The sequence below is a fragment of the Coffea arabica genome, chromosome 5e, assembly GCF_036785885.1.
Source record: "Coffea arabica cultivar ET-39 chromosome 5e, Coffea Arabica ET-39 HiFi, whole genome shotgun sequence".
Lineage (NCBI taxonomy): Eukaryota > Viridiplantae > Streptophyta > Magnoliopsida > Gentianales > Rubiaceae > Coffea > Coffea arabica.
Genome location: NC_092318.1, coordinates 52699820 through 52726935, shown reverse-complemented (window position 1 = coordinate 52726935; position 27116 = coordinate 52699820). Strand labels below are relative to the sequence as shown.

Below are 27116 nucleotides of genomic sequence, written 5' to 3'. Positions count from 1 at the left end.
GAAGAATGGAACAGTATAGTAGAAGAGAACATGGCTGAATAGACTTCTTTCCACCCTTGAGAAATAATGAAAGAGAAGATCTGTGTATATTTTGAAATTTGCGTTCACTTTTTTGGCTGCTTCATGTACAAAAGCATGTACAGTTTGATTCTAAACCTGTACTACTTTCACAACTACAACTTCAACCACCAATTCCCAATACCACACCCACCTCCTATATAAAATCACCAAGAGATTTGCATGGATAACTTTGCAAATGTAGAATGTTAACAGCAGAGAGGTTATTTTGCCTTGCTAATCAGACCACAATCAGATTGACAATTCTTCATGTGTATACAAGAAGGATCGTCTCATTGTCATGTTTCATAACCTGTAGGGAAGGAGAAAAGGAGATGATGTCATCATGCCTATGAGATCCTTCATAGATTCTGACTTTTTTTGCATAAAGCAGCTAGTGGTAAAAAGAAAAACCTTAGGAGGTATCAGCTCCTGCATATGAAGATATAGAAGATACACATGGAAACCAGTATCGTCGTCTTCCATCTTTATCACCATCATCAATCATTGCAAGACCTTCCTGCATTGCAGGACAAGGGTTACAAGCTCCCAAAAGGAACTACAGAACAAAGCACAAGTGCAAATTTTGCAAAATGAGATGTAAAAACAGCAGCAGAAACTTACATCTAATAAAGTTTCAAGGGCATCAGTGGCACGCCCAGAAGGCCAGGAAAGCCGTCTCTGTACCTCATCAACTGTCACAAAGCCTTGAGCCTGCAGGAATAGCAATATCACTATGCCAACCTACATCTAGACTAAGAGATTTTAAGCCACTAATGCAACATTGATGCTTTGAAAGTGAGAAAAATAAATAAATGAGGACAGATTATAAGCGTGGGAGGTAGGTAACTCAAACTGATGAAATTGATAATCAAGTATGCATTAAGCATATTTCAATTCCTCTTCCTTCGCATGCATGAAACAGTTTGCCTAAGTTACAGCCTATTCAGTGGGACACAACCATATATGTTAAAATGAAGCTAGATATAGACAATCAGTTATACTATAGGTCATACAGGCGATTGTAAAACCAATAAAGACCAATAAAACTAGACCCAGCACAAAAACTATTCAGAAACTCTTGCAACTTTGCCAAGAATTTGCCAAACTCAGATATACTAACACAAATAAATGGATGATGCTTGAATATTCATTATAACAGAAGTAGATTATATAGCATATCAACAATATTTGGGACAAATGTAAAGGAAAACCCAAAATGAGTTGAAACCTGTGCCAGCTCTAGGATTTCATTATGGTCCTTGTTTAGTTCTGTTGGGACAGATCGAACAAGTTTTCTCTTTCCAACAGAGATCACCTCAAAACCACTTCCTAGTACCTGAAAATCTTACAAAAAGCATTTTAAGACAATGGAAGCAATCTGGAATTGCTGGAAATTTATCGACATGTGCTCTTAGATGAATTAGATTGATTCAGCAAACAATAATCTTTTACAACAGCCAAGGATTCAAGGAATGCTAAGCAGGCTTAAAGGAGAAATAGTTAGTTCTAAGCAATCGAGAATTGCCAGCAGTTTGAAAAACAAAACATTGCACTGCAAGATAACCATCTCAAATGGACATAGTGCTGCTCAAAGTAAATTTCACACACCTAGGAGCATATTAGCAGAAACGCAAATTAGTACCTTCAGCTTACTAATAGCACGCAAGCAGTCATCCTCAGCGACAGCTTCACGAGCTCCTTTGCGTCTCTGGCCAAGTAGTTTGCAAAGTTCCTCTAAGCTGATCAAACCCCCATTATGAGCTCTAGTTGACAAGCAAATATCAACAATTTGCACCCCTGCATAGAAAGAAACCAATTAAAATTCAAACATACAGAAGTCATCCAGCAAAGCACAATGACTAAGGACAACAAGAAAATTTTTTTAAATATAGTAATGGATAGACAACGGTAAGAGATAGTTTGCTATTCAAGTAGAAATCTTGTACGCGAGGATGCAAAATATGTCATGCAACTGTGCTTTATGCAATATAGTGTGTAACAGCAATCCTGAAAGCATAATTGCATGTCAGAAGTCAAAAGAATATTCCTATGATCTAAGTAGACAGAGCCCAGGGAAATGCAAGTGAGATCCAAGTTGCACTAGCGCATGTTAAAGAATCATAGAATTCTGCTCAATTACTGACATATTTTCTGAAACATAAACAAATAGAAAATAAGCTACAATGCAATTGCTAACTAGATATAAAGGACCGCACAATTAGCAGTAAGAAGAGCTTAGTAACATTAGTTACAAATTTTTCAACATAAAAATGAGCAGTGTCACCAACCAAGTTCATAATAGAAGTCACCAATCCCTAGCAGCTCTGCCCAGAAGCCCTTGTTTGAGGCTAGGGGGTCCACCCCCACTTTAGCACACATCTCATGGAACTGTGATCTGAAAGCTGGATTCTTGCGAATGTCATTCTGCACCAAACAAACCAAGTATTATAAAAGGTTAAATCAGTAAATGCAACAAAAAACATATATCTTCAGCTATTAGCTCATTGTATCGCATACAGAACTTTGCTGATTCTCAGTTTACTGAAAATAATACAGTGGAGTACTGTTTCAATGCCAATTTTGTTTATGGTCCTGAATGGTAACTCTAATCCACAGACACTTCCACCATTAGAAGGTCTAGCAAAGGAACAGGCATACATCGCTTTACCATGGGAACATGGAGGAAAGCAAACGCATTCACCAAAGCGAAGAAAACAACTTTAGCATTGTGGAGATTCTCATCCTTCATATGAAAATCAACGTACTTTTTATACAGTAAAAGAACATTACATCCAGATCCTGTCCCAAGGCTACCAGGATAAAAAATTAACGAATTACATGACAAATGCATAATCGAGGATCCTGTTTTCATAGCTTTAAAATGAGGATACAATTCTTGCCTCCTCCATTGCCCCTCGCCTTCCTGCTTCTTCCTTCCCAGCCCTTTTCAGGAAGGAAAAAGGGAAAGCTGAGATTTATTTACCTCCTCATTGAGCTCAAACAACTTAAAGATGACATTTTCTTACTTTATTCAGTTAATGAATTCTCTATATTCTTCCATTCAGGAGTATCTTTGCTCCTATTTTCTCCTCAATTTGTAGCTCTACCCTTTAGTTTACTCTCCCCAAAACCAGCAAGTATAACTACATTATAAAGAAATACAAAAAATTAAAAGAAAAACAGATACAGAAAGATGAAACCTTGTGTTTGCGGGCAAAGTCTTCAAGCTGAGAGCGAAAAGTAGATAGCTGCTCCTTCATTAGATCTGTTCTAAGCTTCGCCACATTTTCTCCCAGCAGCCGATATTGATCCTACACCCCAAAAACAATTACAAAAAATTAATTTTACTAATGAGTTATATATCTGATAAACAATCATGGAGCATCTATGTGTACATATATAAGTAAATGAAAAGGATAAAGTACGGAACGAACTCTAGCGGCAGCAGCATTCTGCAAACCTCCAATTCCAGGTCTCCGCCTCATCCTCCAGCTTGAAAGGTTGTTCACCCGCCGCTGATTTTCTTCTGGTTTGGTTGAAGTGCTTGACGGTTCACAACGCAGTAAAGACTTCAGGGACAAGTTCTGATCGCCGGCTAAGGGGCGGAGGCTTGTTTTTACTATTTTCTTTTTCCCTTTCCTTTTCCTTCTAATTTGGCATCATTAATGCTAGCTCAAAAAGAAAAACGTAAGAAGAAGAAAACTGTTTCTTTTTTTTTTTCAAAAAAAAAAAAGGAGAAGAAGAAAACTGTTAAGTTTCCCAAAAAACCTATAAAGGCTATCTCGCTAAATTTTCAGTAAAATTTACATATAATACAAAGGTTTTTGGTAAGGTTTTGAAGTGTTTACAATAACCTTTCTAATTAATTTGTTGGTTTAATCTGTATATCGAATATGACTAGGGTATTCTTTGAATACCCTACTTGGTAACCATCAGCCTTAGGCTGGTGGAGGCTACCCTTGCCTCCCACTTGCCACATTTGTGGTGTTTCAAAAAATCCAAACGGATGCGTGGTGCATCTATCTAGTTCGGTGGTGGTTCTGTTCTCATCGATCTTTCATAGATCCAGTTGGATCTTCCCGTAGTTAGATTAGGATAGAGTAGGAGTAGGGATGATGATTGACAAAAAAAAAAAAAAAAAAAATGCCCTATTTGGTGTTTGGACATGGTATTCTTTGAAATAATATTTGCAATAATTACTCAAGTTTTTTTTTTTTTTGTATAATCTAATATACGTGAGATAAACTTGTTAATTGTGTTCAGAATTTTTCCGATGCTGAAATTGGGCAATGTATGCTAGGAAGCAACCCAACTTTAGAAATTTGATTAAATTTTTATCAATGGTTGTGGGAGTTATTTTTTTATTTCTTAAGAAAGTAGTATTAAAGTCCAATTGTTTCTTTGTTTCTTTCAGACTTCAATATCCCTTAGTTCTCTACATTGTAAATATTTCAAAAGTATATAATCTTCTTCCTTCATAAATGACAATTCCTAGTTTATAAATATATACTTCAACTCTTCAAAATATATGTATGTATATATATATATATATATATACTTCAAAAAATATGTTAACATCTTCCTTCATACTTCGCATTTGACGTGCCAAAGAAATTGTACAAGTCCATGCTCTAATTTAAGTTATCTAGTGTTTTGTTAGTTCTAAACTAATTAAAGTATCCTTAATTTGTAAATTCTTTTTAATAAAATAATTTAATAATTTATAAAATATTAATAAATAATTTTATATTTTTTTATTTAATGTTTATGCTTTTTAATGTGCCACTTAAAATCAAACATCAAAGCCCATTGCAGTTAATAGCAAAGTACACCAGAAAACCCCCATTTAGCAATCTAAACTCTACAAGAATGCGCCGAAACTGTAGAACCAATCAGTGATTAATGATAAATTTCTTCTCTATTTTGTATTTAACTACCATGGGAGTAACCGGTAGCCATTCTTTTTTTTTTTTCCAATGAGTTTTAAGGTAAGGGGGATTATCGCATAGATTTTCTACCCGATTTGCATAATCTTTATATTAAATATTCATATACGCAATATTTATTCAACAAATCAGAGTGGCGCAGCGGAAGCGTGGTGGGCCCATAACCCACAGGTCCCAGGATCGAAACCTGGCTCTGATATAAGAGAGCAAGGCTTCTCTTCCCACTCTATTATCATTTTTGCCGTTTTCCGGGAGAACTGAACTGTACTGGACTAGGCTAGTTGAAATGGCCATTTCGTATTCCCACCTAAAGTCTTTTCTCAAAATTTGCAACCTCCATGTTCCATCCACAATTTGTTCGATATTTCTTATTTAATTTATTCAGCACAAGGAATTTTTATCGAATCAACCAAAAGAGTTTGCAAAGAAAACTTCGGGAATATTGCCCTCCTCTCTTTCATTATCTTGTGGCATCGGATACTTTCTTTTTAAGAATCTCAGTTACTTCCATCCAACGCATCTTACGTTCTGACTAGAAATTGATCATCCCCGTAAGAGTCAGTCAATTATTACTAGAAATTTTTATCATCAGAATATAATAATGACGGTCGAAGAATTTATTGTTGTTCTTCCTGTTGCTGCTGTCCCTGTTGGCCTTGGCCATATTGACCTTGACCCTGCTGCAATTGCTGAACAACGTGCCTGACGGCCTGACAGCGGCATTGCTGGTCGAAGTTCCTCAGCTGCTGGCAGCACTGCCTCAGTTGTTGCTGTTGCTGTTGTTGATTGTACATGGGTACCACCAATTCCAAAGGACTCCCCTGGCTTTGCTGCAAGAACTGCTGGCACTGTTGGAGCTGCAGCTGCCTTTGTTGAATCTGCTGTCTACACCTCTGAGGGGACTGTTGTTGCCCTTGTTCGCCCCCATCCACGTTGGTCTATTTCCTCATCGATGCAGTGGCTCGGAAGCCAGAAACTCCCACCACAGCCAAGAGGGCTACGGCCAAGACTGCAGCAAACGCTCTGACATTCACCATTTGGTCCGTCTTACAGAGTGCTGCATATCGTAGTATTGTATTGTTATACAGGACAAGTTTGCTTTGGGTGGTTTTGGGAGGGTTATGGCAAAGGGTATATATAGTTGATCTCAGGCTCTGCATGGCCGGAAGATAGCTATCCAAGGAAGACAAATGACGTGGTTGTCAGAAAAGGCTTCAGCTTCCACGTATCTATTTGCATGCAAATGCTGCTGTTTGAGCCTATTCTACCCATGGTGATTTAACTGATTTCAGGGCGGATATGCTACAGTCACTATTCACCGGAAAAAATCCACGACACTGACGCGTATTTAAGTTGCAGTAAGAGAATATAGAGCTTGGTTGCAAGAGTTCAAGTGGAGCAACGTCAGAATCCATCAAGATTTAAATAAATGTAACAGAAGTCACAGATACACAACAATCTTCACATCTCAACAGCATCTTTTACTATAACTGTTTCTTTTGTAGGAGAATCAACTGCATAGGGATCCTATATTGTCTATTCAGATGTTCTACATTCTCTGCCAAAAGAAAACTAGTATTACAAAATCACCTGTGGTTAAAACTATGCTCTCGACAAAAATCGCTTGTAAAAACTACATTCTTAATAAAATTAGCTGCCTGCTTGTTCTACTTTCAGACCAAATAAAAATGGACAAATGAGAGAAGACAGCAGGCAGTTTTGTGAATCAGGAATCCCACTGTAAACTTGATTGTATCACGGAACTATGCTGGTATCCCAGTTGCTTCCTTTGGTATCAAAAATAGGAGCAATATGGGGATAAAAGTGCAGAGAACCTGAATAGTAATTCCTAAAGCAAGGTTGTCAAATGATCCTGAAGAAATATCTAGAAGTGAAGCAAGACCAGCACCAACAATTGATCCCACCGTAGAGCCCAAGTTGTTTATTGACATGAAGAGGGCAAATAAAGTTCCTTCAATTCCAGGAGGGCAAAGTTGTCCTGACATGATAAGGAAGGGCATGAACCTGCAAAGTAACATGAAAATGAGTTAATAATTGAAACTGCAGGATGCCATTAACAATCAATCATAGAATTGTCCAATAACATGCGTTGTCGACCTGAACAACGAATAAATAGTGTTATTTTGTTTTTTTGGATAGAAAAGGAGTAAACTTAATTAAAAAAAAAAATCAACTGGGATGTACCTACTTAACACTTCACTATCAGCTAAAAGAAAAGAAGATAAACCAACAGGGGGATTCAAAACAATCAAAATTTGGTTGGATTGAACTCAATCATACATTTTGTAACTGACGTGGAGTAGAGACAGACTACAGAAAATTGATAGCAGACATCTGAATATGAGTGTGAACATGAAAGTTAAGTGCCCAACAAATCCTACTTGTTAAATTAATCCCATAGACAAGCAAAAGAAAGATGCAGCGCATACTTGAATTGATTGATACCATCTGCGAGAACAGACCCGCCTAGCACCATAACTTTATCAGATATGCCTAATGAAGTATTAGATCGAGACACCAAAACCACATCCAGAAGGCATGACAATGCCAGACCAACATGAGCCCACCTGCATAGAATGTGCAGATCATAACCACATGGCAATACCAATCAGTAAACTAACGAAAATTTTGAACATAGCAAGTATAAACTAATCAGGTGTATGCTTACATAAGAATTCTTCGTAAATTCATTTTCTTCAAGTAGCGATTATAGATGAAGGTTCCCAACATGAGACCTAACCAACCAACAACACGAGCTGTGCCCAAAAATGAAGCTTCCAAGTTTAGGACCTCTGACTGATAATAGAACATGATAGTTGAGAGGTTTGGAACAGTTACATTTGCTAAGAAAAACCATGCCATTGGTCTGTAATATGGAAGGGAAGAGATTAAGATAGAACCAGAACATAATTAGAACAAAAGTTCAACTCAAAACAGTAAATAACGTCATCAACTAGCTAGGTCAGAGAGAAACGCCAAACGACTGATGGTGCAAAATTGTCTCATCAAACTTCATAGCTTTAGTGGTCAATTACAAGACCATCTCCAATTAGGCTTTAAGTTTTACTCAATATTACATACTTCATCCAAGATAACAAACATAATTATCAAAATATCTTCTCACTTATTACCTTAAAATCATTGGTTGACGGAAAGCCTTAAACAATGCAGAACAAGCCATTTTCAGAGAACGGAGCCATTGCGATGCTAAAGAAACATCTTTTCCAGAAATCTCAAATTCACTTTCAACTGGTGCTTCCTTTTTGGTGTTTTTGTGGCCCTTCTTTCGCCTCAAGGTGATGGTTTTGGACATGTTAGAGAACTTATCCTCATCAAGAACCCTTTGACTCCTTGTCTGCAAACCATTTGATGTAGACGGTTCAGGCAGAAAGGAATTCTCCTTGACCAAACCACAAGAAAATAGCTGTATGGTTGGTAACACAGAAAAAAGTAGAAAAATTTTGTCAATCTGCAAATTTTCTAAGGCATATCCTCCGAGCAAACTTCCACAAATTCCTCCTAAAGCCATGGCCATCCAAGATACTGACTGGAGATCCCCAGCAAAAGAGGCCCTGTTTGAGTAGACATAAGACTTTAATCCATGTTGCAGAAACAAGAGAGAGAGAGAGAGAGAGAGAGAGTGTCTGTGTGTGTGTGTGTCCAAAGAGAAATTAGACAAATGTAGTTAATATCTTCAATAACTGGTTTGCCAAAAGCCTCAGACTAATCATCAAATGTAATTTCCATAGCTGAACATGTTTACATGTTGTTATCCAAGTAGATAATCATGCTTTCCAACATCCAGAAGAATAAATATATTCATCGTACAAATAACCAAACATGAATTCAAAATGAAAACATACCGTTCAAGCCTTACTGCCTCAGCAATCATCGCATCAATTACTACATCAGCCATTGCAGAACCCAGGTTTTGAACTGTCAAAAGAATCATGAGATGCACCCTTGAGCTCCTCAAGGATGCACTTACACCTAACATGAGCCATGGACCAAGAGCGAGCAGAGTTGCAAGGATCAAGTATGGAATCCGCTTTCTTCCTCTGATTGGTATGCAATCAGACAAGATTCTACAACCATCATAGCCAAATTTGTCAGTAGATAGCAAATTTAATGGAGAACTGGTGTTTTACAATAATCTAAAGGACAAAAAATAAGAACAATACTACAAAATTAGCTCTTTGCAAGATTTAGCAACCATTTATTCGTCCTCTACTAGCCACTATTAGCTCCATTCAAGCAGACGCTATCAGGTTATACAAAGTGACTTCATTTCTATTCTAGCAAATAACATACTTACAGGCTGATATTTCTACTAGAGAAGGCATAACTTTGACATGCCTAGTTACAGACACTTTCAATGATAAATGCTACACTCATTTATGAGTAATTATCAGATAGACTCACCACACTAGAATCCAACAACACTCTTTTATCTTGGTTATATGAACTTTTATCAATCTATCCTCCCTGGCACCCTTCTCTTTCATTCTCCTTCTTATCTCAAGAATAACATTTATAAGTTACTATGATTGTAACATAACTACTATGTTTAGGTTTCACATTGAAGCATCACAGAGAACTTAAGCTATTCTGAAATAATAAACCTGTCAAAAGTTCAGTTAATTAGTTCATAAACAGTAGGAAAAACTTGAATCCATACCCATATAGTGGTTTAATGCTCCATGGAAAAATTGCAATTGAAGACACAAACTGGGAGGCTGAGGGTGATAACTTGAGATTGTCTTTTAGCTGATAAGAGACTGCTGTCCAGACAAAAGACCTGAAACCCTGCTTTCACCAAAACCCTCGGTCAGTAAGCAAGAACCATTTTCCAGCAAACAAATAACCAATCACGAAGAAACGGTTTTTCATCAAGACATTCAAAAGATGGAAACCAAGAAATAGCAGGTTTCACAGTTGACCACGTTATAGAACTTGATGAAACGAAATTAACAGGATGAGATAAAATTATGTACCGGCGGAATTATTGGCCCGCTGTAGTATAGTACTTAGAACTGCTAAAACTGATACTATCAATATGTTCTTTGAGCGTATTAACTAGTTAAGAGTTTTACCAATTTTGTAACAGAGGAAAGGCATGTATTAGTAACTTCTGATTGAAAGAATGCTCGAGTCAGAATAACAAAAACCATTTTTGTCTGCATTTCCAGCTCGGGTGAATTCAGAACTAAACAACCACTCCAGATTACACTAGTTTGCAAAATGAAAACCAGACTTAACTCAGAAATTATTTTTCTTCAAAACCAAAATCCACTAAATTGAATGCATCCATCCCTAAAGGCCACGCCCAAGATTACAAGAACCCACTTCCCCAAAATTGAAAATTGCAGCAAAACCAATAATGTTCCACTCAAGAATGAACCAAAAAATAGACCAAACAAGAAAAACTCGAGATAGTAAATGACCAACAAAAAAAATGCTTGCAGTCGCAGATAAACGCATGGAGACCACGAGAAAGAATAATGAGAGCAAACAAACCTGGGTAAAATAAATCAAGCAAACAAGCCAAAGAAACGAAGCCCCAAATGCGATCCGTAACTGATTGATCCAGCCTATCATGTTATACTAATCCTTTTGCAGTACGCAGCGGCAACCTTCCTGCTCTACTTTAGCAATGACCCACTTGAGAAAAACCTAGTTTAATGATGGGTTTTGACTCTTTTCTGTCGATCTTTTCCTCATCAAGAGAAGGAGTTGGATTACTGATTACATATGTTCATGACCAATCCCCGTGTTTAAAGATGGGAATCTTTATTGAATATTGTTGCCTACTCAATTTTGATACGTGCCTTCCTTCCTTTGCTCAAGTTCGCAACCACCTTTTCTATTGTTCGTTTCTTTCTTCAATTCTTGCGCCAACCGCATTCTCACTTCAAATATGGGGAGCCAACTCCGCCAAGTCCAAATAGGAAGAAGGTGGCCGTTTGGCGAGCCGTGTCATTCTGTCCAATTGTCTCTATCCACGTGGTATTGTTCACTCATGGTTCGCCATTTGGCATTTGAACGCTAGTTTCCATTTTTTAAAGTTGATTTTCACGAAAATTGCAATTGTGACTTCTGAATAATTATCGGTAAAAAAAAATTGCAATTTTTCTAAAGAAACCATTTGGCATTTGAACTCTAATTTTAGTTTTTGAAAGTTGATTTCACGAAAATTGGAATAGTGACTTCTGAATAATTATCAATTTGAATTGTAATTTTTTTTAAAAAAAAATTACTTTTATGCGAACATATTTTCTAATCATCATTTTACCATATATACATGCAATATTTTTTTCTACTAGACTAATCTTTTTCATTTTCCTTTCTTCTTTTTTTTTAACTTTTAAGGATGATGAAGATTGCATTTTTTTAGACTTTTTGTAGAAAAATTACTGTAGTGAATTGATATATGTGAGATTAAAAAATGATTGAAAAATACATCCACAAAAAACGTAGCAATTTTTCTTTGAAAATTTGCAATCCAAACACACCCTTAGTTTTTAGTGCATCGAAGAAAACAGATGTGGAATCTGATCAAATATGGGTTAATGTTGTCGTGTAATGCCAAATATTCAAATTTCTGTAACAAGCAATAGAGATTTAATAGATATATAAAGCCTGATTCTGGTGCCATGTTAGTGCTGAAAAGAAGGATTTCAGACTCGTATCACCATCTATTGAAACAGTTTAAATTGTGTAATGAGTTTTGAAGTTTCTCAGCAGGTGGAATTTGTAAGAGCCAACAGTTGTTTATGCTTTACTAATGCAAGACAGCCAGATAAAAGCCGTGCCACCATCGCAGATCTCACTGAAGGCGAAGGGCCTGCTTTGTGGTGGAAAAATCAAACATTACTATGTCTGGCATAGCCGCAGAGTTCTTTGCTTCTAACTACAAGGGAATCTGCAAAACAGTAAATAACAAGCAAATGCTGTCTTGGAGTTAACAAAAAATGAAGAGAGAGAGAGAGAGAGAGAGAGTCTTAGAGGCTACGACTCATCTTAGCATCACATTAAAAGCAGGTTTACTTACAAACACCAACCACAGCAGTGTAGAAACTGAGAGTGGATAACTTACGGCCAAAATACCGCATGCGTTATTCAAAGCACACATACACACGCTAATATACAGTTGTAATTGCAGAAGAAACCTTCTGTTGTAAATGTAAAATGTGCCTTCCGTTGTATATGTGGAATGTGCCTAACATTTTCACTAGATGCAATATGTTGGTAGATTGGTAGGCCGATACACAAATGGTCTGACAGTGTGGGAATAGCCAGATGGATGATTGTAGCTGAACTTGAAACCAGCATTGCCATCTCCTAATTGTGTGCAGTGCTCATGGAAGCTGCTGATAGGCCTTGCTAGGCAAGCATCCCAGCGATCAGCCTCCGGCATTGTCTCTGCCACTGTGTATACGCCATTAGAATTTGTGAACGCCTGGTAATTCAGAACTTCACCAGACTTTGTTATGCAAAGAACAGCTACCTCAGCACCTGCTCCAAGGAAACCAAGTAATGGCTTCTTCATATGTAAAAACCCTTAGGGTTCAGTTTTTGCATTAGAAACAGACTTTAGCCAAGAGAAGCTGTTGAATAATCTACTGCTACTTGACTATCAAACTTATAAGAAACACAACTCCACAGTTTGTTCTTCTACCAAAAGGAACATCACAGTTCATCAAATTGTAAGCAACAGAAAACTCAGGTTGGCCACGAGATATTTGCTTTTAAATATAGGACAGCCAGGGCAAAAGGTTATTTCTGTACGCAATTCCCCCACATAGGACCCTCAATTTCACCTAACAGGTTTACCAGAAGTCATAAGACTAAACCTCATGAAACAGTGATAATCACAAGAGGAATGACCTCTCTGTTATCAACTTTATGCATGGGAGGCTCCTCCTCATGTAGAGAACTTTGCCTTTCATGTTGACCTTTAACTTGGTTGTTTCCTTGTCAGGTTAATATCAGCCTCATACGTGTAGTAGTCTCAGTAGGACAAACAATTTCACAATTTAAATTCGCTTCTTCAGCAAGAACAACACAAATAACAACTTCTGATTCAACCACCTTAAGTTTCAGGACAAAGGCTGTAAGTTACTATAAATAAAATAATAGTAGAAATACTGTCTGTTGCCTTTTTTTTAATTTCCTTTGTAATTGTTTGGAGGTTTAGCTAGGAAATAGGGGGCACGTAAGTCCTTAACATGGAACAATCAATGAGAACCTAATATAAAATTCCTACACATATAGAAGCCATCTCACTAGAAATCATATGCATCGACACAAAATGAAACAAATATTTCATTTTCATACACAGACCAAAATGACACTCGTCAAAGAACAGATGTAAATAAATTTGACAAGAGATATGATCAGCTGAAGATGTGATTGTTTATGCTGTGACCATCTTATAGCTACTAGTGTAGTAAACCATGATTCTTCTGATCCTGTCATTTGTAACTGAATAATGACAATGCAACTAGGAAATATCTAACAGAAGCATATGAAGGGCCTCACAAGAAAGCATGGCTCACAGACAAGGCAATCAGAATTTAGAACAAATTACCATCAAAGGTGTGGATTCCACATAAGAAGGTGTGGATTCCACATAAGAAGGTGTGGACTAGTGGCATCGAGTTTGCCTTTCCTAATCTTCAATGTCAATAGAGGAGCAAGTACGTAATACTTCTATGCAATCGAGGCAAGTAAACCTAACAGACAGTTGGAATTCGCAGGGCATCCCAGCTTTTCTCTTAGGTGAATTTCCAAGCTCTAACCCCTCATCCCTCAAATTCGGCAACCCAATTTTGTAAATGACCATCACATTCCCTTTTAATTTCGAGACACTTGATTATTTCTATTTTTATTTTAGTCAGATCTACCACCAATTATCCAATCCCGCATACTCAATAAGACCAAGCAAAAACGATCCATTCGGTGTTAGCAAATTATGTTCAAATAACTTCACTAAGCATAATAAAAATGAGAACTTGATGCCAAAAACCCAGCCTTTACGCCAAAAAGAGGTTCATACTATCAGCACAAAAAATCACTCTTCGGGCATCCCGAATAGCCAATCAGCGCTAGAATCAAATTTCAATTCAAGTACGGTACCAGCTAAAAGCTAAATTTTACTATGCAATTCTCAAAATATTGAACTCATACGAGCTAGCCAAGAAAGAACATTTTTTTTAATAAAAAAAGTAAGAATTCATGCTTGAATAATAAAAAGAGGAATTGACAAAATTTTCAGCGTAAACCTGCTAAAACATGGTCTTCAGGGCCGACAGAAGAATCCCCACATACATCACACACCACTCTGCCATGGATTTCACCAGTCCATGCTCTCACGGCATCACTGTACAAGAGGGCCAAAACAGCAATAATTGTAAGGATAAATGGAAGCTTTCTGGAGTCGGTCTCCATATTCAGCACGGTACGAAGAAAAACTTTCTCCCCACCCACTAACGGACTGTAGAGGTGAAAATCTCGCCGACGGGCGTGTGATTTTCCCGTTCTTCCTGTTTGCAATTTTACTACAGGCAACCGGATCGGATCCTTCGACTTGGGTGCATATGGCCTTGAGTGGGCTCCATTTTAGTAGTGAATTGACTTTTTTTTTAGTACTCAATTGACTTGACTTGATTAGCAGCTGGCTCGATTTCTACCCTAGTAATTAACATATATAGCTAAATGTGTGAATGCCATTCCCTCAAATTGAACTCAATTGCTGATGTGGCGCTCTCCCATTGGTCAATTGGTGGTAGTCCTCCAATTGATTCCAATTTGATGAGTTGTCGTTCTCTGATTCGTCGATTGGTGGTAGTCCTCCCAATTGCATATGAAATTGATGAAGTGGCGAGTTTTGATTGGATGAAAAGTGGTAGTTCTCTAATTGCATATAGGATTGTACTAAAATTTTGCTTCTTTCTTTTTTATCCAACAAATCACATTAACAAAAAAATTGGATTCCTTTTTTTTGTTGTCCATCAAATCACATCTAATTACCATTCTTTGCACTTAATTGTTAATAGCTAATTTAATGTCATGTTTTTTGTCATACAACAAATCACGTTTAATTAACAATTTTTTTGCAATTATTAGCAAAAAATTGACTTCTTTTTTGTGGTGGCCCAAAAACCACCTTTAATTATCAAATTTTTTTCTGGCTGTCCAACAAATCACATCTAATTACCAAATTTTTGCAATTAATTGTTAATAACTAATTAATAATGTCAAGTTTTTGGTCACCCAACAAATCATGTTTAATAACAGTTGTTTGGAATTATTAAAAAATTGGCTTCTTTTTTTGTGGTTGCACAAAAAATGCATTTAATTATAAATTTTTTTCAAATGTCATAAAAAATGTCCTCTTTTATTTTGGGTTGTACAACAAATTATAGTTAATTATCAATTTTTTGCAATTAATTGTTAATTAATTAATTAATTAGAAATTTCACTTTCTATTGCCTAATAAATAACATTTAATTGCTAGCCTTTTGCAATTATTAACACTTTTTTTCTGTTGCTAAATGAACCACATCTAATTACCAACTTTTGCAATCAATTGATAATTTTTTTTGGAAGTGAATTGTCACTTTTTATTGCCTAGCATATAACATTTAATTACTAGCTTTTTGTAATTATTACCTCTTTTTTTGGTTACCAAATAAATCCCAATTATTTGTCAACTTTTTTGCGATTAATTGTTGATCTACTTATTACCTTTGGAAGTCTTTTATATTGAAGAACTTTTTACCTTTGGAACTTTTTTTTGCATATGGTTTGAGGATTTATGGGTCTTTTGCCCTTTTTACTTTTGATCAATCAAACGGCATCGTATGCTGATGGATCTTCAATCCTTTTTCTTCCGCTTTTCTCTCTCTCTCTCAGTCAAACGCACAACTATCAGTCAGTGTCAAGAACTCTTGAAGACCGATCCCTATTGCTGTTATCCTCCAGACAAAATTCCATCTTCGTGAGACCCATAGTTCTCCCCTGAATTTCTGGCATTTGATTGTACTTGAAACAGGTTGTAATCTCAATTGGGGTCCAAATTTTTTTTCTTCTGACAGAGTTGATGGACGATGGGCTCAAGAATGCAAAGCGACTGGTAATCTTCCTCTCCTCCCTTTGTCGATTTATCCCTCCTGTTCTCCTTCATCTCCCTCTCTCCATACCTCAAGTAATTATAGCTGATTTTTTCTATTTCTCTGCCATTTTGCCTGATATTTCCTTGGCTAAAAACAATCAATTCTTCCCCCTTCTTTTTTTTTTGGTCCTTTTCTGAAACAACGAGGAAGTGAAAGGTTAATATTTCATCTCTACTGTCTATATGAATTTGTAGAATACAGATATGGTATTTTTCTTCCCCTTTCTTTCCATGGTTAACGTCTTTGTTTCGTTTCAGTTTTATCATTAAATTTTTATTTTTAGTTTCAACAAAAACCTTTTAATATGGTCGGAGATGGTGAATAATTGATGATTAGCTGGCTTGTAGATATTTATTTACTTTATTTTTTGTACCTACTTGGTGTTTTATTGTCCCATTTTTCTTTCCATTTTTGCCTTTCTTGGATTTCTTCTGCAACAGGGAGGAAAATTGGCCACCCGTGAAAGACAACTGCTGAGGGGAAAAACGTAAGCTTTGTTCTATCATTCTAATTTAATTTTTACTTTAAATTGCTCTTTTCAGAGCTCAAATGATGGTATACTTTTCTTTGGCCTTTGGTCTTTTCAAACCTCGTTTGAGTTTTCTTTTTAGTCATTTTTTTGGTGTCTTTCGTGCAGGTGTTTTGTTGATCTCTTGCTCAGAAAAGCAATCCAAATGGTAACCAAAAAGATTCACTTGTTTAAAATAGATTTCTTCATCTTCAAAATGTCTTTCTATTTGCTCCAGTTCTTCCGATTCCTTTTTCTTCATTGGGTTTTCAACATTTGAAGAATGAATAAATTTCTTCTCTGAGAATCAGGAACTTCCAGGTCACATTGGTCATTGGCCAAAACTTTGAGTTACAAAAGATCGTGTGATGCTATTCTTTTGATTGCTTTGTGTTGAAATTTTTTGTTTTAGTACATAAATTGTCTCTTGGTAAAACCTCTTGAATATTCGTTTTATGAACCTTAAGTGGATATTAAACTGAGTATCTTGAGCAATATATTTTTTTGTTACAATGGCAATCTAAATGGTTTTCCTATTTGTAGGTGGTTAAAGGTTTGTCCAAGACGAGGATTCTCAAATATTATATTCTAAGCACCTGCTTGAAATAATAAGTTACTGTTTTAATAAAACACCTTAAATTTTCTATTCCTTGATCAAAAAAAGAATTAAATTGCTACATAATTGTAGTTTTGCCTCTTGAATCATGGACTACGATGTTTAATAGCTTGGAAATTCTTATTAGGAAAATCAGTTTTGGTTAACTTAAGTCTATATTTACAAAACATGATTTTCTCTTAGATTTGTAACATTTCAGTAAGATTAAGTCTGGAAAACTGAACCTTATGATAGTTTTTTTACTTGTAAAAATGAACTTAATTGAGATAAGCCTAAACAGAAAATTTTGTGACAAACATGAAGACGGTATTCCAATTGATAGGTTCAAAAAGGTGAATGTGATGCAGACCTTCAATTTATGTTGAAGTTTTTTATGCAGGAAAGAACTTAAAGGAAGGGCATGTTACTTTTGAAGAAAATTTGGTAGAACTCCTAATTTGTTTTAACTGGATGGATAATTTGTACTAAATATAACACATTTGGATGTTCAAATATGAGGACAAGATGCCTCTACTTTGAGATAAATGGCATACAATTCTTCCTAGAATTTGAGAATACAATCACTTCTTTGACACATCCAACTATTTTTGGAGAGGTGTTTTTGGAGTCATCTTACCTCAGATTTTTTATGAGAAAAATTGACAGAAAGACCTCAGAGCCATCTCTCTCCTATCTTTTGTGTCAAAAAAAAATCTCTCCCATTTCCTTTCTGTGCAAAAAGTAATTGTTTTCCTCTTTGCTGGCGAGTTAAAGTACTGGGAGTTACAAAACCAGAGACCTTCCCTCAAATTCCTGCAATAGAGGAGTTTGGCTCAATGCTAACAAGACTAATCAATTCCCATCAAATAATTTTCCATATCTCAATCCCCTCCAACTCAAAGTTTCTATTTGAAAAGTCCCTTCTGTTCTTATCTTCCTTTCTTTCTCTCTAAAAACTGCTGGCTTCTCCACTCTTGTTCTATGTATACTTTTTCTCTTGATTAAATTTTATTTTATTCTCTAATAAGTTTTATATGTTTGCTACGGGTTGAGAAATAGGGATTTGATACCAAGTATGAATGATTGGAAATTCTTTGCTCAAGTAAATACTTTTAGGATCTCTGTTTTTCTATTTTTTTTTCTTTCTTTTTACCCGAAGTCAACTGTAATCTTCTCCTATCTTTACTCCTCTTTCATAGATGTTCAAGAAATGGACTATGGAGAGGACAATCTGCCTCTTATTGAAGTATTTCCTAAAATTCCAGTGTAAGTCATGATTAAGAGGTTGTCAGGTCTTTTTAAGCAACTCCATTAAGTAATTATCCTTACTTAAGATCCAATATTTTATGCTTTCACTTTTTTGCATTGAAACTTGTGATTATTTCCTTAGATGAAATGGTTTAATTTCTTTCTTTTTTTTCATGTTCATAGAAATTTTTGTTTTCCAGTTGATATTGCCAATAACTCTTTATAAGTAAAAAATTCAAAGTAAGAGGGTGTGGATTGACTGTTTCTGTTAAACTCTCTTAGTTAGTTGGTAATGATTTTGTCATTTTTTTTCTTTTTGCAGCCAGCTAATGCGCTTTTTGGACAACTTTTTATAGCTCAGGTGAGTGAAATTCCATCTTGGGGTCTTTTTTCCTTGGATTTGGATCAAAATTGTTTGATTAACGACTAGAATGTCATGTTTGCTTTGCTAAGCATGCTATCTACTTTATTTATTCAATGCTTAGGGTTAAATTCTAGGCTGTTAATGGTTGAAGTAGTTAAATTTCAAACCATGTAAGGTTTGTGAACCATTAAATGAAAATATTGAAATCTTGAAAGGGCTGTGAAATCAAAAGGGTCTTACTCAGAAAGGAGAGGAAAACTTGTGATATTAATCTACATATCATCTTGCTTCATGTAACTATAGACTTTTATTTTAATGTAAAAAAAGCAAGGAAAAAATGGTGGGTTGTATATTTCATTTACAACTGTTAATCATGTTGAAGAATATGGAGAATAAGTTCATTAATTTTCTCTGAATCATTCTCATGTTATTACCATGAGGTTGTTTTAATTATATTCTTCATTTGGCCGACGCTTGTTTACACTAAATTTTTGTTAGATGAAGGAAGAACGAAATAAGGAGGCTACTTTTCTTATTTCAGCCTTCAAGGTATGTGCAGGAGTTATCGTTTCAGTGTTTTTGTTCTCTCTTTGCTTTCTTTTTTTTTCAAATTTATTTAGCAGTTTATTCTTTGCACAACTATTGATGGATTTTGGGTAAGTCATTGGAGGCTGTTTATGGATTTCAAGGTGAAGAAGTGGATAAAGAATCTAAACTGACACCTTATGGTGAAAAAATTAGTCGAGATATGTGGTGATGGAAATATCACAATTAGCCTGGCACTATTGTCTTTGAGCTACTGGAAGATGATCAATGTGGTTCTTTACAAACTAAAATTGAAGGATATAGCAGTCCAGATGCCAAGTCAAACCCTTTACAAGACCCTCGAACTAGCTTTGGATTCGGAACGCAAGTCTTGGTTTTCTTTTGAATTGATGTAGTTCAGAATTTGAGTTAAATAGGTACTTATTTACCTTATGCTATCCTCGGTTACTTGTTACTTTTTCTAAAGAAACTTAACTGATACAAATTCCCCAATTTATTGAACCAAAAAAATTTTTGCTTTTGTTTTTAATTGGACCTATAATACAAATTTCCCAATTTAATCAAGATCTAAGAATTGTTACATTGCAGCCCTGTTTCTATTTCAAAAAGGCATATTTATGGAAGCCTTATGGAATTGTATTAATAATTTCTGCATTAAAAGCTTTCAGTTGATCTTGACTTTACTGATTGGTCCAAGATTGCATGTAATGATCTTATGCCTTTTCTTAATGAAGATGATGTAATCCATGGGAACTTCAACTTGCTATTTCATTGATAGTTTAAATAGTTCATATCAAGTTGGTCGGTGGTTTACATTTTTTCTTGGTTTTAGGTATTCCTGTTAGCTTGATTTTTTCTTGAATTCCAAGTCATCCTGTCCGCTCATTGCCTTTCTATTAAATGATGGAAACCACATGGATGACTTGATTGTGCTTGTTTCCAAATAATGTATAGGTATTACTGTCATTCTTGATGAATAGCAAGTTTTCGCCTAAATTCAACATCTCTTGGTTGAGGACTGCATGTGCTGAACCCTCTTAGGTTCATTTGCTTTCATCCCTCAAATTTCTAAATCCCTTTGCATTTCCTTCACTCGTTGTTTTTTGAATAATCACTTGTTGCTATGAATCATATAAGTGCTTACTGAATTTGCTTTTGAAATTTTGGGAAGAAAAGTGAGAAAGTTGATGAATTGCTTGAGTTGGCTGGCTACTACAAGACTTTTCTCATGAATTCTTATCAAGAAGCAAGGTATGGTTTTGCAACCACAAATAGTGTGGATATGAACTATTTTACTATTTGCTATCATTTATCTTTCCCTGGTATAGTGATCAATAATTGTGAGATCGATTGGCCTCTTTACTTAATCAATAATTTCTTTTTCATATTTGTTTCCCATGGAAATGTTAGTTCTTTCATTTTTTTTTCTCAAATTTCAATATTTTTGGCTTCAAAACTTATCACATATTTCGTTCCTATTTTTACATGGTGTTATTCTTAATTTTGTCTAATGTGTAAAGTTTTGGTTTCAGCATACAAGAGCTTAATCTACAGTTGATTTTGACACATACAAGGCCATGGCAGTAAAGAACGTCATCACCATTGCATGTGCACATCAAGCATAGCTACCAGCAAATTGCATATTTTATAGCGGAGAAAGTAGTTTTTATTTGCTTCTTGCTGGGCCAATTCTAACTCAATTTATACTGTAATATTATATTCCTTTTAGTTCCATCAGAGTAGTTCATTTATTACTCTGTCCAGATTATATCTTTAATGATACATAAAATTCATATGGCTTAAACATAAAATTGCATTACCTCTTGTGCAGGATAAAAACCAATGTTTTAAAAACCGGACCGTTAATCGAACCGGTGAAGTGAAAGGGTCGAGGTTCAACCGGTCGGACCGGTTCAACCTCGGTTCAATGAATTTTTTAAAAAATAATTTATATAAATATATATGTGTACAAAATAAGACATGTAATGGATAATTTAATACTTTATATGATGAAAAGTTTACTATTTTTGAATAATTTGGATTTTTAAAAGTAAATTTTTTAAATTATAAGTTAAAACAAATAAATTTCATCTCAATTTCAATTATATCTACCAAAAAAATCTTAAATATAATCCAAAAATATCACAATATTTGAAATTATACAAAATTCACGTCCATGAAAATTTAGACATTGTGAACTTAAATTTTAATTTACATTTTGGAATTTAAATTTACAATTTAAAAAAGGAAGTTTGGAGTTCGAAGAAAATCAAGAGAATTGAAAATAGAAATGCAAATTTGATAAGAAACAAAAAATGAGATAAAAGTGAGTGGTTGTGATATTAAATAAATTGGGTTAAAGAAAAATAATTCTTTTTTAACTTTTTTAAATTTAATGGACAAAAACAAAATTAAAATATGGAAGAAAACATCAATAAATAAAAAATAAAGAGGTTTGATTAAAAAAATGAGTGGCAAAAGAAAAGATGATAGAGAGAGAGTGTGTGTGTGTGTGTGTGTTGAAGATTAAAAAGAAAGAGTCATGAAAGGATGATATTTTATAAAAAAAATGGAACAAAAGAAATATGAGTGTTTGTTTTATATAAATAAGTTATCAAAAAAAACTAATAAGATGTGATAGTGCAACGGTTACTACATTGGTCTTCTATTACAAAGGTCTTGAGTTCGAATCTTGATAACTACATTTTGCAAAAAAAAAAAAAAAAAAAAAAAAAAGGAAAACTCAAAAACCGGAAATAACCGGTTCACATCCGGTTCAGCGGTTTCGCGGTCCGACCGATTTTTGACCGGTTTTTTGACAAAGTCAAACCTGGCATTGAACCGGACCGGAGCCATGGCCGGTTCGCGGTTCAACCGGTCGAACCGGCCGGTCTGGTCCGGTTTTCAAAACACTGATAAAAACATGGCAGTAGGAGATTATTCGAATAAGCTCTGGGAAGAGGAAGACAAATAAACTCTTGAACGATATTCGGCATTGTAAAGAGATTGAGAAATGCAAGCTTGAGCCATAGTTAGTAAACACTTAGTATCCAATCATGCATACAACTTGTAATAATTTATAGAAGTTTTTTTTAAACTGTATTCTTGATTAATATAGTTGGCCTTGATTCAACATATTTGGCCAATATAGTTTTATAACTTATTTTAGTCATTACTCCTAATTATGGATTATCTATTTTGTTTTAAAAAAAAAACTATTATAATGGGCTTTACACTGGGCATACTACCTATTAATTTCACACCGCGCATTGCGCGGTGATCCCCTCCTAGTCTTTAATAAAATGGCCATTTTATTCTCTATTGGCAAATGGCAATAAAATGGCCATTTTGAAAAGAATGGAGGGTAAAAGCAAGATTAAGCTCATTCTCAAAGATGAAATTTGTGTAGATTTGTTGGGGTGGGAAGGGCGTAAAGAGGGGTAATGGCAAAAATATATAGTAAAAGCAAGATTAAACTCAATCTCAAATCAGTGGCGGATTTAAGGTGGAGGCACGGCCCTGCTGCCTCCTTAAATTCCTATGGTACCTATAGAATTTTGATATAATCTCAAGCGTGTCTCCTGGAGTTTTCTTATGAAGGAAATGAAAGAATTACATCGTTCTGTAAGTTGGTTCATGAACTAATATTCTAAAAAGATATGTGAGTCACAAAATTCTATTAAAAATAAGTTAAAAAAAGTTTTTCATTTCAACTTGTTGGTGAATATTTTTTTGCTTAAAAAACTAGAAAAAGAGTAGGTAAAAAATTTTGTTATTTTTGCCCCCACTGAGAATTTTTTCTAGCTCCGCCACTGTCTCAAATATAAATATATATATATATATATTGTGTTGACTTGTTAATCGTAAGTTTGCTCTTCAATCTCTAGTTTAAACACTTTATCAAGCTTAAATCGATTGCAAAATTAGGTTAACTTTAGCTCAATAAATTGGATGTTTGAATGTAAGATTTGGTAATCTATCTCCTTTTTTGCAGTATAGCGCAAACCCTTTTTTTTTTTTATCACATTAATACCGAATTATGATGATGCAATTGGAATTGGGATATTCCAACTCACTTATTCATGGAGGGAAATGTTCTAACTGAATTCAAGTTCATTTTTATATGAACCTAAATTTTAACACAAATTCCTTCCGGTGATATATCTATATATAATTTACTTCAAAAGTCTGGCTTTAAAGTTGCACATGTCCTTCAGCTCTTGTTAGGTTTTTTTTTTTTTCTTTTTATCTTTTGGTACTTGGATGGAAATTGATGGAGTCCATTAGTACCTTTCACCTCAAAAAAAAAAAAGGAAAAATGAGGGACAAAGAAACAATTTGCAAGCATTTTTATCCGAAAATTTTTTCCTCTTACTTCATACTTTTGGAACACGGGCAGCTGGTTATTGAGGTTCCATTCCAATTTGGGCTGGAAGGTCCACTGACCAACACAAAGAGGATTCCATTCCGCTATCAGGCTAAGGCCGGGTATCATGTAATGCTATCCAAACAAACAGGCATTCATCCCCAAAGGCCGAAGCTCTCTCTAGTCTCACTATAAATCTCCATTTTCACATCCCACTTCTAGCAGTCGCCGCCATTAGGTTGTTAAGAGTCATGCTCTGCTTCCAGGGTCGCTTTTGGCCATCTCCTGCGACCTGCAGTCACCGTCCTCGCAGTTTCACGTAAACTCTGGCTTCATCATTAGTTAGGTTGATACGGAGCTTTTCTATTAAATACTACTACCCATTACAGTAGTTGTTTTTCTTGTTTTTTCTTTTTCTTATTTTTTTTTTCCTTTGTATTCCCCTGTGATTCTTTTTGGGCTTGTTTAAAGTGATTGTCTGGTCCCTATGATGAACTTGACAAGTAATTAAAAGTAGTGGACTGATGATACTCGTTGATGACAACTTTGTTCTGAGGGATTTTGTTTATTCATCGTTTTGCCATTTTCTTTGGCTTTGTTTGTTTATGGGCTCTAAAAAGGATGAGTTTTTCTAGTCGCAGCATTTTTTTTTAGAAGTGAGAACTGTTTATTTGTCAAATTTCTTTTATCTCCTCAGTCTCACTCCCAGAAGGTATGAATAGAGACTTTTGGCTTATAAATTTACTTCTTGCTTAACAACTGGGGGAGGGGAGCATTAAATGATGTTTTAAGGGAAAGTTCCATTTCTTTTACTTGCTTTTATTTCAATCGAAAACCATTGCTTTTGGACTCTGTTTGTGCTACTCTTATTCGGAAAGTGTAGAAAGATCTGAGGCAATAAGTTACTGCCTCGGTTACAGGCATTATTTTCTAGTAGGGATTCAACTGACTATTACACTTTCCCTTTAAGCTTTTCTTTATTAAAATTGGATACTGTTTCTTGAATAGCAATGGTTGTTGCAGTGTAGATGCATAAAAAAAAAGACATACATAATGCAGGATGTATGTATATAGGACCATGCCATACCTATTAGAATGTTTTATGGTATTGGGCTAGTAGTCTATTAGGTATATGATGTGAGGTTGTCTCTCTCCCTTCTTTTATGAAAATAATGTTTAATGTTTTGTTTCTTTAGTTCAATGCGTCATGGCTTTGAGCTTTAAAGGTGATTGTCATAGTTGTGATATGCTGTTCAAAAGGGTAGCCATTTATGCGAAGATAGGGAATTCTTATGTGATGGGTTAAAATACTTCAGCCGGTCGCATGCAGTTTTTGTTTTAATCTATATTCTGTGAAATTTTATGATGCTGGAGTGAGATGAATCATAGTTTCTAGCTGCTACTTGGAACTTGCAGGGCTTCTTGTTCTTGAAATTATCCTGTGCTCATTGGTATGTACTGACTTGTCTCAAATGTACTTGCATAGATGATTGGATGTGTAAATGTTTGGATTTTCTTAAAGAAAAATGTAGTATGAGATGCATGTCATTGATTGGTAATGCTTAAGCACCATTGAACGTTTCTTGCATTAAGCTGTTTCCTCAGAAGGTCCTGGGCAATCTTTCACATTATTGGTTCTTGGACCGGGAAGATAAGGGTTTGACAGATTAAACAGGGACGGTGCTTCGATGGTAGCAACTGTACAGTATGATAGACCTAGACCTAGACCTATATTAACAGCTCAAAAGCATTTGTTTGCTCGATTGCCTGGAACTTGTTAATGTCCTTCTCCCTTTTCTTGCATTCCTATGAAGATTGCATCTGTATTTTAACGTTAAAAGTAGACTGAAAGTCAACTGATGACAAATCAATTCTGAGGGATGCACTCTTAAGCCTTGTCTGTTTGCTTCCTGCTATACTGGCTTTTCATGTAAACAGTTATTTGTCTAAACAAACTGGTAAATTTTGTTTTTCCGTCTTGCTGAACTTAGTTTAGCTATTTAGTGCACTTTCTATTATGCCGATTAGTTTAGCTATTTAGTGAACGTTTCTATAACGCCGATCTATTAATCATTGATGCTACCCACTTACCCTTGTAGCAAAAGGCTAAAAACTTAAATGTAAAAGGAACAATTCAGCTATAATTCTTGGACTGGATTTCTCTCTTCTAAATTGATGCATTTTATCTGCTAAGATGGCAGTTTATTGGCCATTGACAAGAATTAGTATGGAGCATTTATCTTGTGTCTTTGACTGTATCTTTCTCTGCTTTGTCCACAAGTACCTCCAGTTTTTTCAATTCTGTCACCGGCTATGTGGCTCAGAGGATCTACTTTATGAATTTCTCCTGTACTATTGCACAATTAGTTGTTCAACTTTCTGACTCTCAAGGTGTTAGTGTATTCATGCCTACTTGAAGATGCTGATTTATAATTTTCGTGACTGCCGCCCTCCACCTCCTCCTCCCACCCATTTCCTTTTTGGATAGATTGGTTTGTGTCACAATGGAGCATAAGCACTTTAGTGAACTCCGTTGTTGATTGTCAGCTATGTCATTTAGTATTTAATGGTTCTTTCTAGTGGAAGCCTCCAATGGAAACTGCAGAGCTTGTACTGAATCCCCTCTAGCAAAAAGATTCTGATGGCTGGCAATCTTCAACCTTTGAGCAAGCACATGACTTATCGTCTTCGGCTGAAATGGTGACGCTATTTAAGCAGTTTAGTCACTTGATGAATTCTATGGAATCAGGTTCTGATAGTCGGGCTTTTTCTGAACAGGTGATTCAAATTTGTTCCAAGGCAAAAAGGAGGCTGATGATCTTTGGCAATGATGGAGAAGAAAGCTGCAAAGGAAATGGTTTGTATGAGAGAATCATTACTCACTTCCTTATTCCAACTTGCGAAAGTTGACACCAATGCATTCGCAACGTGGGAGCGATTGGTGCTATGATTCCCGACTTCTTGGGCGTTGGAAATGCAGTAATTCGACGATTAAAGGGCGAGTCTTGTACATTGTTGAAACATATATATGACTATTGTTCTTTCATTTTTTTTTTATGCATTTCGTACAAATATACCTCTGAGCAAAAATAGTGTGGAACATGTAATTGAAAGCACCGCCTTACAAATTTCATCCTTTTTCTTTACGTTGAATCATGGTTAGTTCCAAAACTCCCACCAACTAACCATTCTAAAACATAAAATTTACTACTAGTTGGTACTTTGCTCGATGTGAAAATTAAGTTGGAGTTCATTGCATGACATAGAAAGAGATACAAAGAGGTT

At 35.4% G+C, this 27116-nt stretch overlaps 4 protein-coding genes, 1 long non-coding RNA gene and 2 other non-coding genes across 32 annotated transcripts; 4 read left to right on the top strand and 3 right to left on the bottom strand.

The window, feature by feature from the left end:
* Positions 1-31: 31 nt before the first annotated feature.
* On the bottom strand, positions 32-4152 carry LOC113743276 (vacuolar protein sorting-associated protein 22 homolog 1). The gene is made up of 8 exons (XM_072049283.1): positions 3495-4152; positions 3261-3371; positions 2349-2484; positions 1703-1857; positions 1289-1396; positions 682-771; positions 472-577; positions 32-370 (listed from the first exon to the last, which is right to left on the bottom strand). The coding sequence occupies exons 1-7, from the start codon at positions 3543-3545 to the stop codon at positions 473-475; spliced, it is 756 nt and encodes a 251-aa protein (XP_071905384.1). The 5' UTR covers positions 3546-4152; the 3' UTR covers positions 32-370; position 472.
* Positions 4153-6400: 2248 nt separating this feature from the next.
* Positions 6401-10911, bottom strand: LOC113743307 (probable folate-biopterin transporter 4). The gene is made up of 7 exons (XM_027271291.2): positions 10545-10911; positions 9706-9833; positions 8891-9112; positions 8159-8599; positions 7696-7893; positions 7457-7594; positions 6401-7031 (listed from the first exon to the last, which is right to left on the bottom strand). The coding sequence occupies exons 1-7, from the start codon at positions 10623-10625 to the stop codon at positions 6770-6772; spliced, it is 1470 nt and encodes a 489-aa protein (XP_027127092.1). The 5' UTR covers positions 10626-10911; the 3' UTR covers positions 6401-6769.
* Positions 10912-12028: 1117 nt separating this feature from the next.
* LOC113688479 (uncharacterized) lies at positions 12029-14639 on the bottom strand. Its single transcript, XM_027206298.2, has 2 exons — positions 14312-14639; positions 12029-12542 (listed from the first exon to the last, which is right to left on the bottom strand). The coding sequence occupies exons 1-2, from the start codon at positions 14475-14477 to the stop codon at positions 12259-12261; spliced, it is 450 nt and encodes a 149-aa protein (XP_027062099.1). The 5' UTR covers positions 14478-14639; the 3' UTR covers positions 12029-12258.
* Positions 14640-15941: 1302 nt separating this feature from the next.
* LOC113743272 (uncharacterized) lies at positions 15942-21199 on the top strand. Of its 26 annotated transcripts, none has more exons than XR_011814589.1 (8): positions 15942-16164; positions 16645-16691; positions 16842-16881; positions 17256-18409; positions 18507-18573; positions 18878-18916; positions 19418-20716; positions 20998-21066. XR_011814589.1 is itself a non-coding variant. In XM_072049280.1 (8 exons), exons 2-8 carry the CDS (start codon positions 16132-16134, stop codon positions 21050-21052), a joined length of 345 nt encoding a protein of 114 aa, XP_071905381.1. In that variant the 5' UTR covers positions 15948-16029; positions 16127-16131; the 3' UTR covers positions 21053-21199. The 26 variants fall into 26 exon arrangements, 4 of the variants coding, with proteins under 4 accessions (XP_071905380.1, XP_071905383.1, XP_071905382.1 ...); XR_011814576.1 differs by lacking the exons at positions 17256-18409; positions 18507-18573 and having other exon boundaries at positions 19418-19468; positions 20420-20506; positions 20642-20716; positions 20998-21060; XR_011814577.1 differs by lacking the exons at positions 17256-18409; positions 18507-18573 and having other exon boundaries at positions 19418-19468; positions 20420-20506; positions 20637-20716; positions 20998-21050.
* A 2572-nt stretch (positions 21200-23771) lies between these two features.
* LOC113688322 (uncharacterized) lies at positions 23772-26962 on the top strand. Its single transcript, XR_003447961.2, has 2 exons — positions 23772-26531; positions 26610-26962. It is a non-coding gene; the product is annotated as an uncharacterized lncRNA (long non-coding RNA).
* Positions 24312-24392, top strand: LOC140007127 (small nucleolar RNA R21). The gene has a single exon (XR_011814684.1). It is a non-coding gene; the product is annotated as a small nucleolar RNA R21 (small nucleolar RNA).
* On the top strand, positions 25633-25714 carry LOC113688671 (small nucleolar RNA R21). Its single transcript, XR_003448036.1, has one exon. It is a non-coding gene; the product is annotated as a small nucleolar RNA R21 (small nucleolar RNA).
* Positions 26963-27116: the final 154 nt, after the last annotated feature.